The sequence below is a fragment of the Poecilia reticulata genome, chromosome 11 (genome assembly GCF_904066995.2).
Source record: "Poecilia reticulata chromosome 11, P_reticulata-male-v2, whole genome shotgun sequence".
NCBI classification, from domain to species: Eukaryota; Metazoa; Chordata; class Actinopteri; order Cyprinodontiformes; family Poeciliidae; genus Poecilia; species Poecilia reticulata.
In genome coordinates, this window is record NC_088840.1 from 20565397 (window position 1) to 20582249 (window position 16853).

Below are 16853 nucleotides of genomic sequence, written 5' to 3' on the forward strand. Positions count from 1 at the left end.
CAATTCAGAACTGTAGCAAATGTACTATTTTTTAGCAATGTTCCTGTTTTCATTGATTACACTTTGCTAAAATTATCAAGTGTTGCCCAACATTGGCTGCAAAATGTTTAAAAAAAAAAGAGAAATAAACCCAAAAGAACAGCTTCAGAAAATATATAATACAGCAACTGTACAACACCTTGTTTATATTTTTGGATCAACAATGATTTACAGATTACTTTTCTACAAAAATGTAACTACTTTATTAAAATAAAGCAGTTAGTGTACTATTACTTTTTGTCAAATATCACCATCATAATCTTACATAGAAATATAAAATATTTCTATGGAAACTTTAGCCTTGATTTAAATGAACTCAGTGTTTCAGCTATCTTCTGTAAGTTTAAGATTTGTGGTAGAGGTGAAAGAAGGCTGACTTTGTAACCGTCTTTATGTGGCTCAGCAGGTTCAGGTCTGAGTCAATCACCACACCCACATTTGTGGCCCGGTCACCAGTTTCTAGCTCTAATAATCCAAAGATTATAACTTCAGTTTTCTTCTGTTCAGCTGGAACATGTTATGGCTCATCCAGGATTTGATCTGTACATCAAATCACCTTTTCACTGATGTTCAGCATCAGTTTTCTCAACGAATTTGAAGATACTTGGAGGTTTTGAGTTACAGAATTTGATTCGACCTAATAATAGTAAATTATTTCCAATTGAGAAACAGTTTTTACCTGAGTCGTGTTAGTGATATCTGTTATTGGCCCTACGAGTATTAAAAACGATTTAAAAACTCCGATTTAAATGTGAATGCGGACAGAATCGTGTTGAATTGGACAGCATAAAGTGCTTTGTTTACATCGAAACTCCACCTGAAGCAACAAAATGGGGGAGGAGTCGCTTTGCTTCGCGCTGATTGGACGAGTCGAAGCCGGAAGTGACGTTCGCAGCGGCCGTTTCACCTTTAATTTAAAACCGGAACAAACGAATGAGGAAAGTCGATCGGCCGCTGAATGTTTTATCAGCTGTTTTCATGTGAATGTGAGGACAGACCGCGTGTTAAATAAGGTCTATAAAGGAAACGCTAACTGTGCGTTTATTTGGACCGCAGCTGGACGCGAAACGAACTTCTAGATGAGAGCTCAACATTAGCTAAACATCAATATTTTTTATTTTGCTTTTACCCAACGCGTCCTTATTTATGCATAGTGAATCATTTTAGGGGGTTTTAATACGTCTAAGTTTCAATGGCGGGATCATCATTTGCAAGAACCAGGAGGAGAGTCAGCGGGGTGGCCGGGCTGATGTGGCCGCTGCTCGGTGCGTGTCTCTGGGCTGCGGTGGTCGGGTACAAGCCGGTGATCATCGTCCACGGATTGTTCGACAGTTCAGACGATTTTAAGAACTTACAGGGGTTCATTAATGAGGTAAGTGGCTAAAAATGACAAAATTAGTTATTCTGTTTACATTCTGCATGTCTCGAAGATTAAATTTACCATATGTGACAATATGTACAGCATGTATAGTTTAAATTATTACTTTATAAACACAAGTGGTAATTTGTAGCTTTTAAAAGTGTAGTAAATGTTTAAAATGTTGCTATTTATTCAGTATTAGAGCATCAATACTGCATTTAAAAACAGATTATAATGGCATAAAGTGGCCCAAGAAGTTATACAAAGAGATCCGATGAATGCTGCACACCTATCATTATTTTCTGTTTGGACTTTTTTTTTGTTTTGTTTAATTTTTATTTTCCCTTCTAAGTTCTCTTGCATGTGTTATTTGGTTATTTGTGTTCTTTTTTCTTTATTTGATCTCTTATTATGTCTTTTTTTTTCTTTAAAAGTTATTTTTGACCTGATTGCCTAAAGACATTCATGTTACAGTAGCACAAAAACACAAAGTGTAAAACAGTAATTTAAAATACTAGTGTATAAAAATTTTATTAAAAGAATGTAGATATATCCAAGTCAGTAATTGAAGAAACTAACTAGTTGGAACAGTTTGTGTGTTTAGGTAAATGAACTTAAAAGTAGATTGTTGTAAAGGCAATGAAATGTGCTCTGTCCTGTGTGTTTTCATAAGTTTATGTTGCATCCTAGCAGACATTTATAAACTCTCAACCTGGAAATGTGGAAATGGTTAAAAAAAGGAAATTTTGTGGGCTTTTTATGAAACCAAAAAAGGTTTCAGCCTGTACTTCCTCTTTTTTTCCTACTCTGTAGCTGCAAACCGAAACCAGAAAACCAACTAAATATAAACTTTTTTCTGCTTCACTTCGCCTTAACTTCCACAACATTTCCTCAAGTGCCTTCCAACCCCAAACGAAGCTTTGTTTCCGTCCTGCAGTCTCATCCTGGGACCAATGTGACAGTCATCGACCTTTTCGACAGAGGGGCCAGCCTGGAGCCCATGTGGAAGCAGGTGGAGGGATTCAAGGCAGCCATTTACCCAATAATGCAAAACGCTGCAGATGGAGTTCATTTCATCTGCTACTCTCAAGGTGAGTGCATTCCTGAACTGCAGATGATAAAGTGCTGGTATGCGACCTGGGCAGCAGAATTGATCTTTCATAAACAGTTGACTGTAATTTGTAGGAGTCTCTGTCTGCACTTATTGCTGGATACATTTTTTATGATGTTTGGGATTTCTGCTGGAAACTCCCAACGATCAGCAGCGATCACAGACACGCAGGAGCAGATTAGACTTTTAGACTTTTTGCTCATTTTCTTATCAGGTGTTTTTCTCAGAAACGCATTTTTAGAAACAAGCATGCAGGACTTGGAATTTGATTTCTTTTACTAAAAGTGTTTGTCCAAGTTTTGACTCTTAAAAGTCATTTTTTCCTGTTTGTATTTTAAGTTTCTCTAATTTATGTTTGTGTTATTTAATTACATTAGAATTTCATCTGTAGTTTCTACTTTTATGTAGTTCAATTTCACAAAGGGAAGCTTGTAAATTACAGACTCGTTACAGAAATACTGACGTTTTTGCTGTTAAATTTGTTGATTGAGAATTAGATCTAATGAATAAATTAGGTAAATGTTTTTCCTTTTCTTGTTACTTTAGGTGGACTCGTTTGCAGAGGGATCCTTTCCATTCTGCCCGACCACAACGTTCACTCGTTCATCTCTCTGTCTGCGCCTCAGGCTGGGCAATATGGAGGTGTGTGCGACGTTAATATAAAAGTGATGACTACAAATGTCACAGGTGTCATGGAAGAAGTTACTTTAACAAGCGTCTGGATGAGAAGAAATAAGAAATGTATTAAAACCTTGCAAGGTGATACCAGAAATACAGAGTCAAAGGAGTCTGTCGGTCTGCTCTGATCAAAAGTGAATCTTCCTTCTATAGGTTCTGGTCAGAGAAGAGAGACTTGATTAGACAATAGGTGTGAATCCCTGATCGTTACGCACCAGGGATTCTGTGGAGCCCAACACAGATGGTTTGACCATTTGTCTATTGTTAAGGAAAGGAGGTCATTCTTTCATGATAAAGGGGCCAGATAAGTTCTGGGTTGGGGGAGAAACACTTAGCTGGTCTTCAGGATCAATGACGTCCCCTGCTGTCATATGGTACTGCAGAAATCTATAGGAGAGCAGCATGACCTCATGATAAGATCACGCAGTCACATGATCTCATCAGACACAATCTAAAGGGTGAGGAGCACATTATAACATTTTCCATTTCACAGGTTTGTGAGTTTATTAAATCCAGAGTTGAGTAGTAACTAGTTACGTTTGCTTGAGCAACTTTTCTGGAAAAAAAAAAGTTCTTTTAAGAGTATTTTAACTTGCTGTCACTGCTACTTTTACCTGCGTAACCATATGATGAATTATTTGGCTAAAGTTTCTGGAATCTGTAACTTCACTGAATGGAGAACAAACATGTTTTAAAGAAAAAACAGACACACAGCTGTAGTTTTTGTTAAAGTTTCATAAGGTTTATATTGAAAGAAACTGATTTGGAAAAATGTTTCTTTTGGCTGATTTCGTTCCTTAAAATACCAAAATGTCCACTTATCTTTATATTTTGATTAATTAGAATCTAATTTTGAAATATTAAATGATTGATGTTTTGATCAGTTACCATTTTTTTCCCAAATACCTTTTCATTCTTACTTGAGTAATTTCTTGGACAGCCTCTTTTTACTTTTACTTGAGTGAAAACAGTTTTTGAAGTAGTGCTACTTCGACACCGAGTATAATCTCTGGGTTTTCTGCCTTCCTCTGATTAAACCCCGGGATCTTCTGCTCCTCGTTTCCTCCCAGATACAGACTACCTGAAGTATCTCTTCCCTCAGTTTGTGAAGTCAAACCTCTACCACCTCTGTTACACGGCGATCGGTCAGAGGGTTTCCATCTGCAACTACTGGAACGGTGCGTAGTAACTAGTTACAGTTACTTGAGTAACTTTTTTGAAGAAAAACAAATGCTGTACTCCTTACTTTAACTTGAGTCATTTTGTTGAATAAAATCTCTGGATTTTCTACACACTGAACAAAAAACGAACATGTTTTAACCAAAGATTAACCAGACACAGACCTGCAGTTTTTATTAAGGTTTCTTAAGTTTTTTATTGAAAGAAACTGATTTGGACAAAAATTATTTCCTGGTTTTGTTTTGTTTTTTTCTTACTCATATTATTTTCATTTTTGTCCTTTTAAAATACCACAATTTTCACTTAACTTTTATATTTTGGTCCGTCTGATGATGCAATTTTTAAATGTTAACTGATTAATAATTTGATCAGTTACTCAGTATTTATTTATTTTTTTTTACTCTTGAGTAATTTCTTGGATGGATACTTTTTTAAAGTTATAAAATCTCGTGGATGTAACTTGTTTCTGCCTCTCTCTCTCCAGACCCCCACCACAGAGACCTGTATGTGAACACCAGCGACTACCTGGCTTTGATTAACAGCGAGAGACCAAACCCAAATTCAACAGGTTAGAGACGGTTTGTTTATGTAGAAATAAGTTGAAGTAGTGCTACTCTTGCTTGAGTACAATTTGTGGTGGTGACATATGGGCCTGTCTCCATGACAAATTTTGCTGGATGATAAATTGTCCCAGATGTTATTGTGATAAACAACAATAACAATAATAACGATAATGGTGCTGTATTTTCCGGACTATAAGGTGCACTTAAAAGCCTTTAACTGTATCAAAAAGCAACATAATCCGGAGCGCCTTAAATATGGTTCTGGAGTAAAACAGCGCCCTCTAGTGAATTAACATGAATTAATTCTGGTTGTGTTGACGGACCTCGAAGCGCTCACTGTGCTCTGTCAAAATGTTTTAGTTACATTACGGTTACTGTAGTCAGTAATACTTATTGTGCTTTGACTTTGCTTTGCTAAATGTGCCTTATAGTCCAGTTTGCTTTATGAAAAAAGCTCAAAAATAGACCATTAATTGACTGCGCCTTATAATCCAGTGGCCCAAAGTACGGAAAACACGGTAATGGCATAATAAAGCAAGAAAACAATCTCAAAGATCACTAAACTTTAAATTCTAACAAACGTTTAACACTGGTACTGGAAGACATTTAAGTAAATAAACTAAACAGCAGAAACTAGTTGAGACCAAAACACCAGAGTGAAGAATTTTATCGTCCAGTTTTTGGTAGAAAAAGAGAGAAAAATAGAGAAATCATGCAAATGGAAATTCATGAACCTGATGGCCTCGTCACGTTTCTTTGTTAAATGAGTCAAACTTCCTCCTTCAGAATGGAAAGAGAACTTCCTGAAGATCCGGAAGCTGGTTCTGATTGGAGGCCCGGACGACGGCGTCATCACCCCCTGGCAGTCCAGGTGAGTTCACAGCACAGCTGCTTTGAGAAACAACACAGAGATCATTTCTAGTGGGAGATTAGAAAAACCAGAACCTGCTGCTCCACCTCTTCTCTCCTCACGTTTTCCAAGCAAACACATCAAATCTCTGAAGGTTTTATATTTTCCCAGGGTCATAACAATAGTCTGTGCTCAGTTCACACAGTGTTTCTTTCTCATGACGGGGTTTTCCTGAGATCTGCTGATTCTCATGTGATGCTCACGCTCTCCGTCTCTCATGTGTTACAGTCAGTTTGGATTTTATGACGACAATGAGACGGTCATCGAGATCCAGCACCAAGATGTGAGTAGAAATCAGACGCAAAATTCATTTGTGTGCATTGTTTATCAAAATAAAGTACAAAAAAAAAAATTCTAATTATGTGGAACTTCCTGGAGGGACTGCGCTTGTTTGGGAGGAATAAAAAGGTTTGCAGAGTTGCGTGTTTTCTTTTTTGTTATGTTTCGCCATTTAACGCTGGACTGTGTTTGGAAGAAACAAACGGCATGTACCAGATGGGAAGCATGGTGGAGGAGGAGTGATGATCTGGGTCTGTTTTGAACCCTAGAAGTTACTAAGTCGAGGATTTATTTGCTGTATATCAAGTGTTGCAGAAATGAGTCATCCAAACAACGAAGGGATCTCCTAAAGCAGAGCTGAAAACTCAGTTTAATTTTGGTTCATATCAAAAATCTGAATGTTCTTAAAGGGCCGGTTGTGCCAGAATGTATTGATAAAAACCAATTAAACTGTTAAAATATCAATAAATAGCTGTTCCTCCAGGATTTTGTGATGGTTTTAGTGTTTGTTTGCAATCACAATTACAGATTTTGTGGTGCCAATTTAGAAAGAAATTTTTATGACATTTGCGCTAATGTTTATTATTCGCCGTATCAATTACGGACTGTAACTTGACATCCAGTAAGGCTGAATGTTTTTGACAAATTTTCTGAAAATCTGCAGTAAAGTCAGAATAAATGTGGAGATTTTTTTGATTTTGTGTGAATTTTGCATATTTGTGAAAAACTGGAGTCTACAGGGCCACATAAAAAGCTGAAGCGAGCCAGATTTGGCCCTCGGGCCTCGAGTTTGACACGTGTTGTAAAGGAACCTGATGAACAAGTTATTGGCGCTTGATGTGATTCTAAAAGCTGCTAAATTGAGGAGTTTTCTTAAATTTTTCATACATCATCCCCATTTTTCCTCTGTTTTAATAAGTAATGACATGATTTACATATTTTCTTTAACTTTCAAATTATTTTTATAATGTTATAGTGAGAGAGTGCACTTTCTTACTATCTTGACTTTAAATGCAAATTGTGCAGAGAAGCCTTTTTAAAGAGACCTAAACCAAGTTACAGAGCGGAGCTATTTCTTCTATCCCGCAGTCAAAAACATCTGGAGGTTTGTGATGTTTCTGACAGTGAAGACCTGCAGTGAAATCTCTGTTTTCCTCCTGCAGCTGTATCTGAGAGACGTTTTTGGCCTGAAGACGCTGGCGGCCCGCGGCGACCTGTTCTTCTGCACCGTTCCGGGCGTTGAGCACGTCTGGTGGCATTCGAATGAGACGGTGTTCCAAACGTGCATCGAGAAGTGGCTGGTGTAGCCACATGCACGCGTGCACACACACACACACACACACACACACACACACATTCTGCTGTTTATTAAGATCATATCATCTTAAAATCCAGGAATCTCTGATAACTGGCCGTTTGGAGTCAGGTATCAAAAAGCGGTTGCAGGATTTATCTCTACTTTATCCATAAGTTTTTGCTTTTGCAAATGAGAAATCTTTATTTATGGTCATATTTAAAAAAGATGTAAATGTATTTGTTTGCTGTCCTGGTAAGACTCCAGTGATAAGAAGAGAACTTTCTTTTCAAGGTACTGCAGGCAATTTTTTACTTCCCTTTAAAACAAAGAGCAAAAAAAAAACACCCAAATTTCAAATTTTACATGTAAAATTCATTTTATTGATTTCTGTTGACCTCAGAAAGTGGGTTTAAATTAATGATCAGAGCAGGGATGAGCTGAAAAATGGTCCAGAATCGAAAGAGTTCATCACTCTTCGGAGTAAACGCTGTTACCGAGTTAAGACAACTCAAAATTCACCCCTTTTGTTAAACCTGAAGGCATTTTAAAGGAAACCACTTTCTAAACTATGTCAAGGCGTTTCTTCAGGCTGGAAAAGAGAGCGAGGTTTTCAGCAGGTAACAGGAAGGCTGAATGCAGTTCAGGAAAGTGGTTTAGTTTTATCATTTGAAGTTTATGTCATAAACAAATGCTCGATTTGCAAAATATTTTGATTTTGTTCTATTTTCCTGCATTGGAATCAGGTTTTATTGGCAGCTTAAAAATGTACCCAAGTAGAGATGGACCAGTCACAATGTTGTGGCTAATTACCATTTTCTTAAGGTTTTTATTGACTTCCTTGAGACTTCACACTACTAAAATGACTCATTTTCATTTTCAGGCTTCCAGTGGCTTTGCAAGAGAGGATACTTATAACAGTAGCTCCATAATATTAAACTTTTATTTTAAGTGCTAACTTTGAAATGTGTTGTCACAGATTAACAAAACCCATAAGTTCATGTGCTAAATTAGTTTCATTTTTTAGTTAAATCATTTAAAGGGATTTGATGTCTCAGAAAAATAGCAAGATTGAGATTTATGAAAAAAGTAAACCATGAGGTTTAAGTTCATGCATGGCTTTGATGTGCATTATGAAATTATTGTTTTTGTCATGAAATGGGTCTCCCCTTGTAAAACTATAAGATTTATCCTAAAATTCAGAACAACGCTGGAAATTTCAGGGATTAAATGAAACTAAATAGGACTATAAAGGACTATTCCAGCTATGCATCTGGTCATTTCTACAGATTAAACTCTGAAATGACCATTTTAGTTCAGATATTGGTTCAGATATTGTTAAAGAATATCAAATATAATACGACAGTGGAGGTGTTTTTCAACCTGCACAAACAAACTGTTGTAAAGCACGAAAAGCTCCATTAGGTGCCTCCTGTTAAGTGTAATTTATGGAGTTACAGATAAAACCACTCAGCAGATTCTGGCTGAACTGTGGGAGGAGGTGACAAATTCCCACCACAAGTTATACATTTGTATTTTTACATCCTGTGCAGCCTGCCTTTAAAAGATTAAGAGCTTTTATGACCCTTACAGCTGATGTTTGCACCTTTTTAGTTTGTGTTGACCCCTTGCTACTACGTCACTAAATCATTCGAGGCGCCATGACGGACGTCGGAAGTGAGGCTCAGGAGAATTGAACGGAGCGACTGAAGTCGTTTTCCAAAGTTGTTTTATTCACGATTTCTAATTGTTCGGGTCAATTTGTCTGTGAACATAACTCACCTGGTTGGGGCTCATGGACGGCGATGTTTACAAAAGTTTGAAGCAGCTAGCTTAGAAACCGACCCGTACCTCCTTCCTCCTGTCGTGTTGATCTAATTACCGAGTTTTCCTGAATTCACACCCCATGATTTATGTCGCTGTGTCGTAAAATGCGGCTCCCCTTAAACCGGAGCAACATTAAAAACGTACAAAAGACGAGATGCTAATAAGTTTTTTTTCCGTACATGCTAGGCTACATAACTGTGCGGCACTGTCTCCATGGTTACCAATGGTTAGACGCGTAGCTTCGCTATAATGCGATATTTGATGTATAAAGTAAATGAATGTTAATCTTCTTACCTTGTAAAAAAGTGTTCGCTGCAAATCCGCGATCACAGCGAGAGCTATCAGTCATCACTATTAACAGCTGCGATCTATCGCCGCCATCTTTCCTCATGAAAAGTTATGACAAGTTTGGTGCAGCTCCCTATGGCCAAATGAAATCAACCAAACAGAATTAATATTAGGTTACAGGTGTCTGTTTTTAGACTAGCTTTACAGGGGCGCGTTGGTTGTTTTGACGTCCGTCATGGCGGAGTGAGTGGAGTTCTGGAGAGCGTGACATCACGTGCAAAGGGTCAGTCGCCATTTTGTTGTTGCGGACAGTAATGTGCTATATTAGCTTATCTCAACGACACCATGCAAACCCGACCGTGCCTGAGCGACCTGCTGTCGTCCTGTACAGATGATTACTGCCCTGCTCATCTAGTGCAGACATTTATATCATGTTGAACCAGATTCAGACATTTATTAACCTTTTATTATCAGCGTGCATGAAAGATCTGATCACCAGTTTCAGAGTTTTTCCTCAGATTCATGCAGTACTCTAGACATGTTCTCCTCCCGCTTTAGTGGATTAAGCCTTAAATGTTTTGTTTTGTTTTTTTCCTCCATGCCTCAGTATTTCATGTCCAAAGTGCTTTGACACACTGCCTTCGGTGACGGTGCTAAAAAATATATATACATAAAAACATGCTACGTTATATAGGTATAAATGTAAAGTAGTGCAAAGTGGCCAGTCAGGTAGTGATGAGTTACTGATCCACCAAAAGCTTACAGTTCTGGTCAGACATCTACAATCTTCTCCTCGTGGGAATGCGAGTGTCGTTTATCTGAACAAGATGCAATGGAAACGACACATTTTTAAAAAATGGATGCACAAGTTTAGACAAGTTAGAGATGAACTGACTTCAAGAAGTTTCTAAAATAACTTCCTGTTGGATATTTGTCTCTTATCTTTGGCAGAATTGGTAGAATTAATTTAGACTTGTTTATTTCCAGTAGGACTGGGTGATAAATTGATTTTATTGATCAAATTTTGTTCACCAGTGCACTTTTTCAGAGTGATGGCAGCGCGCCAGGGCGGCCATCTTGTTTGACAAGCATGTTTGACAATAAAGTTTAAATAATTGGAGAATAAAGTCTTAATACTACCAGAATAAAGCCGTAATATTAAGAGAACAAAATAGTAATATTATGAAAACTCTGACATAAAAAATAAAAGTCACACTTTTAAATTTTGTAGGTAAGGCCTCATCAAATCAACAAATTTAAATGAGCTCTGTGAAAAGAGTTCAGAAGTGGAGGTTCATCTTGCTAAAGGACATTTATTAATCCAATTTCTGGAGGTATATGTATATATTTGAGCCTTTATAACTTTGATCCTGTGTAAATTGCAGAAAAGTCGCAATAAATCCAATCTTGTGCATCTTTTTGTAACAAACATTGAAGCTTTAACACCAATCCACTTAGACAAAGTGGTTCAAGTAAACCATTAGACCCTAAAATGATGCATTAATGTCCATGATGAGTGATTAGTGCACAAATGTCTGATCAGAACTGTATATGATGTGGTGTTTGTTACCCTCCATGACATTTAGATGACTCAGGCTTTTCACTGGTTTTCATATTTAGTAGAAAAGGGATTCTTTTTTTTTTTTCTTCCCAAAACTGGTTACGTTTATATGTTTGCTGATTCTGCAACATGTTTTATTCATGTATATTTATTAGAAGAAGGGAAATGTGTTAATGTGTGTAGGCAGGAAGTGAATTATCGAAGCGTGGATTGCACATGGAGCAAGAAGGGAACTCATGAAAAAGGGTTGCTTTTAAATGTTTTCAAGCTGCTTAAATGTTTAGTTATTTTTTATGTTTTGTGTCATTTATTACAAGAAACCCATAACTAATGTGTAAGAAGGGACGCCCTCTGTGCTCAGTTGTTCTGCTTTTACAACCAGTTACTGTAAATAAGGAACCTTTTTAAAACTAGAATGACTATTTTGGAAGTTTCTACAATGTTTGTCCTGCAAATAAAAAGAAACTAAAAGCTGACATTTTCTCAATAAATTTGTTTGAACATACAAGTTGGTTTGTTTTGTCTTTGTCCACGTATCTTCTGGATCTCTAAGCAAAAGAAAACTGATGGATAAATCGGAAGAATGATCATTCACATGAAATATTACTTTTTTTTTTAATTTCATGATTTAATGGAAAATAATGTATTGCATGAAGCCATCACCTATAAAAAGGGGAAATGTTAAAAACGTCTTAAAATAAGTCTTACCTGTTAAAATTAGGTTTCATGTTATCTTATTAAGCAAAATTAATTGGTGTTTATATTTTCCATATGAAATAAAACTTAATATATTCCAAAAGTGCATTTCTCAATATTTTACCTATTAAAATATGTGAATAAAATGTATATTTATTAAAGCAAAAATGTATTTCTTTCTGTAAAACGCTAACAATCTATAAAAAAAAATTGTATTGATCAAATTCATAAATATTCATCGCTGTATTTAAATCCCTGTGACTTTGATGCAACACAGTTTTTCTCAGATTAAAGATCGTATAAATGTATATATTTAAAAAACAACATTTCCCATCATGCCTTGCTACCTCATCACCGGATATCCGTCCGCGGCGCCACGGAAAGGCCCTTTTCCGTCTCAGAGAAGTGTGGTTCGGAGCGGCAGATACAAGTGAGTAAAGAATTCAATTTATTTTTGTTTTCTGTGCCACAATAACAAGTCGAAACCAACATTTGATGGGATTTCTGAACAGCATTCATCGATACATTAACTCAGAATGGGAGATTGTTCCCTGACGGCGGTTTTATTTCTCTTGACCGTTCCACTTTAGCATGTGGCTAACCTGTTAGCACATGTGTCTGCGGCACGTTGAGCCGTTCTGGCTTGTGGACGTCACATTTAGTTCACGATTTTATCAAATATTCTACGTATACTTGTTCTAATGCTGTTGCTGTTCAGTTATAATACTAAAACACTCGCTCATTATTACGAACCTCGGCACGTTTTGGACATTTTTAACGCGTTAGTTGTGAAAGTTAAACGGGCTTCTGCTGCGGCCTTCTTCTGAAATCTGTTTAGCTTTTACGGATTCAGACTCAACATGAGGTCCGATCTGTTGAAATTAAAGCAATGTGAAGGATTGTCTTGTTTACATACAGTGTATTTTGTGTTCATCTTTAAAAGTCTGTTGGTAATACTGGAGAGAAATCTTATGAAGCTGATTGTTACGACTTTATTGATAATTTCTCTTCTTCGATTCATTATTTTCTTAATAAATTATTTTGATGACTCTTTGGTTTGTTTCACAACCAAGAATCATGTGCATCTATTTTTTTTTATGTTTTTCTTGCTACTGCAGGATGAATTTCACATCCGCAAATCTGTTATCTGTTGTTTTAAATAAATTAAAAAGTGTAGGATTATAAAAATTTTATTTGATTATTTACTACCCTACATTTGTTTAAAATCTCTGTAGCAATATTTTTGTATGACATTTGACTTTTTAATAGATTTTAAGATGTGGAAACTATTTGAGTTGTGTTTATTACACAACAAGTGTGGAATAAAAAAATTAAACACTTACATCTTGTGAAATAATGAATATATTTTCTGCCCACCCATCAGTCTTCTTGTTTGTTCTTGTATATTTTTTAATCTGTTCTTCAACTAATTAGTCCTGATACTCGTCCATCCATTCGCCATTCCTTCTCCCTGCAATCTGTTTTTTGCAGACTTCATATTCAAACCATGATGACAAAGAAAGATCTAACAAATTCTTGGCAATTTATTTATACTTTTTAATGTAAAGGGGATTTGCAACTATTCGATGTTGAATTTTGTCATGACGGTTGTGGGAACCCTATTATTTAAAAGCACGGTGCAGTTTTGTGTCTTTAAAGTGAAATTTTCTCTGCATCCTCAGTGACTGACTGGGAGACTGCCCCAGCTGTGGCCGAGACCCCAGAGATCAAACTCTTTGGCAAGTGGAGCACCGATGACGTCCAGATCAACGACATCTCCCTGCAGGTAGCCGTCAGAACGTCACTCATCAGCTAACGTCGCTGTAGGCGAGGCTAGAGTCACGTCTGGGTATCTGCCTGTTGCCCTGGCGTGCTAGAGCTCTCGTAGAGGAACAGATCTCTGACTATTCATTGGCTGTAGTCTCTCGTGGCCCAGCCAATCACCAGCTGAGATACACTGCCCACCTGAATGACGCTGCACATGTTTGAATGAGCTGCAGCTTTTAAAGGCATCTCTTGTTTGCTGCAGGATTACATTGCTGTAAAAGAGAAGTATGCCAAGTACCTGCCACACTCTGGAGGACGTTACGCCGCCAAGCGTTTCAGGAAGGCCCAGTGTCCCATCGTGGAGCGTCTGACCAACTCCATGATGATGCACGGACGCAACAATGGCAAGAAGCTGATGACCGTGCGCATCGTCAAGCACGCCTTCGAGATCATCCACCTGCTGACTGGAGAGGTACCGTCTCATAAAGCCAAAAATGATCAGATGATTCTGGGTTTAATGGTGTTTTGTCCTCTAGTTTGAGATTAAAGCAGTGAAGTGTTTCTATGATCTAACAGTCGTCTTTGATTTATAAATGTTAGACGACCTGCTGTGTGTCTCAGTCTGGTGAGAGCCGACTCTGGGTTTACGTGGTTCAGTTCTGGTGGCTCATGGAGAAATGTTTTCTTTCTTTTGCTCCACTTCCATGTTTTTAATGCCAATTCATCACAGGGTCCTTCATAAACATATGTTCTCCGTCTGGATGATTATGGAAAAACTAAAAAAAAAGTCCAGACATTATCTGTTCGGTGTGTTAACTTTAATATCAAATATAATGAAATCCATCAAATTTACTCTGTCCATCTCCTGCATCCTTCTGCCATTTATTGTCGAAAGTATCCAAAACTCATGAATGTTTTAACATTTTCAAAAGATTCAGAAAATTTGGATTAAACAAGTTAAATGTCTGGATGAGTACTAAAGGAAACTGTTGTACAGGGAGATTAGTATTTCTAGGCTTTAGTTTTTAGTTTGGTGTCATTTTATTATTGATTGAGAATTTTCCAGGTTGTTTATTTAAAGCCTGATTGGTGAAAGTTTCTTAAATTTATAGTGAAATATTTTTCCTTTGACATATTGGTTAGTTTTCTACTTGACTTTTGAAAATCGGGGGATTTTAGTTTAAGCACTAAAAGCACGATGCATTTAAAATGAAATAAAGAAGCATCCATAAAAATAGGGGGAAATTAAAGATTATGTATGGAAGTAGAAATATTCACTTCCTATATCTCTCCAAAATGAAAAATACTTGGATCAAATTTGACTCCAATTTCCCATCAATACTGAATAACATGAATTTTAGATACTTTTATAAGTCAGACTTTATAAATGAAAATATGCAAAACTGACTGATTTGGTTTCACATCCACAGATGTTCAGGTTTTATGTGTGTGGAAAAATATTTGTTCTAAATTAAAATTACCAAAATAAGTTGCTCCACTGTTTAATCTTCATTAAATTTAGGCAAGTTTCGCACTTGTGTATGTAAAAATTGGCTGAAATGTTGGGTAAAATGTAATATTTGATTCCAGAAACGGCAATTCTTGAAAATAAATGGTTTATTTGCATTTGTATCCATCTGCATCTTAAGTGATTTTAAATGTTAGTGGAGACGTTGGCAGAGAAAAACGAATGTGATGCAGTTTGTATCTTAGCCTGGTCACTGAAGAAGTGATGCAGCTTGAAGGCAAAAAGAAAAAGATTGAATTACGATATAAAGGCTCATATTTTGTCGTCATATAAAATAATTTCTTTAACTTGTACAGAACAAACTAAGAGGAGGTGTGAAAAAGCTTCTGAGGGTTTGGTCGACGTTTCCTCCAGGTTGAATTTAAAATCTGTTTCCATATTTGCTCCCAGAATCCTCTCCAGGTGTTGGTCAATGCCATCATCAACAGTGGACCTCGTGAGGACTCCACTCGTATCGGACGTGCCGGTACCGTCAGGAGGCAGGCCGTGGACGTGTCGCCCCTCCGCAGAGTCAACCAGGTAGAAAAGTTGAACCCTTTTTTTTTTTTTTTTTTTTATCCGTGGAAAGTGAGGCTAGAGTCACGTCTGGATATGATCCGTTGTCCCGGTGTGCTAGAGCGCTCGCAGAGAAAATGTCTTTGCTTATTCATTGGCTGCAGTCCATTGGTGACCCAGTCAATCACCAACTCAGACACACGCCGCCGCCGCCACTGCGTGTTTTAACTTGACTGAAACCGACCCGTGGCTCCCTCAGCCCTTTAATCTGAAACTTTCTGCTGTCCACAGGCCATCTGGCTGTTATGCACAGGAGCAAGAGAAGCTGCTTTCAGGAACATCAAGACCATCGCTGAGTGTTTGGCTGATGAGCTGATCAACGCAGCCAAGGTGACCCAGAGCTTAAAATCGGACCGTATTCAGCCTGGATTGTGTCTTTCTGCCTCAGATGTTCTGAACTTTCCTTTTCTATTGCGTCTTCAGGGTTCTTCTAACTCCTACGCCATCAAGAAGAAGGACGAGTTGGAGAGAGTCGCCAAGTCCAACCGTTAAACATGTTCGCTTTCTGACAAAACAAATAAATTTGGTGAAATTTCATATAGTGAGCGTTTTGATTGGAGTAAAGCTAATATTTTTTCGGTACTATTGTTTAAAACGCTAAAAATTAAAAAATATTTATTACTACTTTTTTAGGTAACTGGCTGAGCCTACATAAAAACATTTGAAAGGTTTCTTCAGGATGTCACTTAGTGTGAGTTTAAACTTCACATAGTAACTGCATTTAATCAGGTTTACTGATATTTAATTCTTTGAAAAAATATGAGGAAATGTAAAAGTTAGGTTCTTGTTTTTTTACGTCAATTTAAATAAAAACTGTCCACTTCCAGAAGTTAAACTGAAACAAAAACTTAAAGCAAATTTGTTTTCTAATTAGTTATCCGATTTGTCTTCAAAAAGTTTTAATTACTGATTATCAATGGTTTATTAGATTAAAATGTGTTCCAATCTATTAACCTGTAATGCCCGTTTTTACGTAATTTTAGTGCTGTAGTTTAGCCGCCATCCAGCAGAGGGCGCCGCTGCTCATCCTTAAGCCGTTGGTATGGAATCAAAGATGGCGGCCTTGATAGACCGGTACAGAGTAACGGTCCAAACAGTCCCGTGTGGGATGGAAAATACGCTTTAAGCGGCTCAGATTTGAAACGTAAGCACTCGATAAGCTCCATAAGTTATTACTCCAACCTTCAACCGAGCTGCACGGAAGAGCAGAGACAATAA

The 16853-nt window shown here is 37.2% G+C and overlaps 2 protein-coding genes and 2 non-coding genes across 4 annotated transcripts; all 4 read left to right on the forward strand.

Moving 5' to 3' along the window:
• Nucleotides 1-912: 912 nt before the first annotated feature.
• On the forward strand, nucleotides 913-11597 carry ppt2b (palmitoyl-protein thioesterase 2b). Its single transcript, XM_008422778.3, has 8 exons — nucleotides 913-1411; nucleotides 2337-2490; nucleotides 3057-3152; nucleotides 4259-4366; nucleotides 4852-4935; nucleotides 5717-5801; nucleotides 6069-6123; nucleotides 7283-11597. The coding sequence occupies exons 1-8, from the start codon at nucleotides 1232-1234 to the stop codon at nucleotides 7424-7426; spliced, it is 906 nt and encodes a 301-aa protein (XP_008421000.2). The 5' UTR covers nucleotides 913-1231; the 3' UTR covers nucleotides 7427-11597.
• A 509-nt stretch (nucleotides 11598-12106) lies between these two features.
• On the forward strand, nucleotides 12107-16172 carry rps5 (ribosomal protein S5). The gene is made up of 6 exons (XM_008422777.3): nucleotides 12107-12215; nucleotides 13468-13571; nucleotides 13815-14024; nucleotides 15471-15599; nucleotides 15867-15965; nucleotides 16059-16172. Coding segments are annotated over exons 1-6 (612 nt in total). The 5' UTR covers nucleotides 12107-12214; the 3' UTR covers nucleotides 16128-16172.
• On the forward strand, nucleotides 13612-13745 carry LOC145553925 (small nucleolar RNA SNORA3/SNORA45 family). Its single transcript, XR_014089996.1, has one exon. It is a non-coding gene; the product is annotated as a small nucleolar RNA SNORA3/SNORA45 family (small nucleolar RNA).
• Nucleotides 15647-15779, forward strand: LOC145553924 (small nucleolar RNA SNORA3/SNORA45 family). The gene has a single exon (XR_014089995.1). It is a non-coding gene; the product is annotated as a small nucleolar RNA SNORA3/SNORA45 family (small nucleolar RNA).
• Nucleotides 16173-16853: the final 681 nt, after the last annotated feature.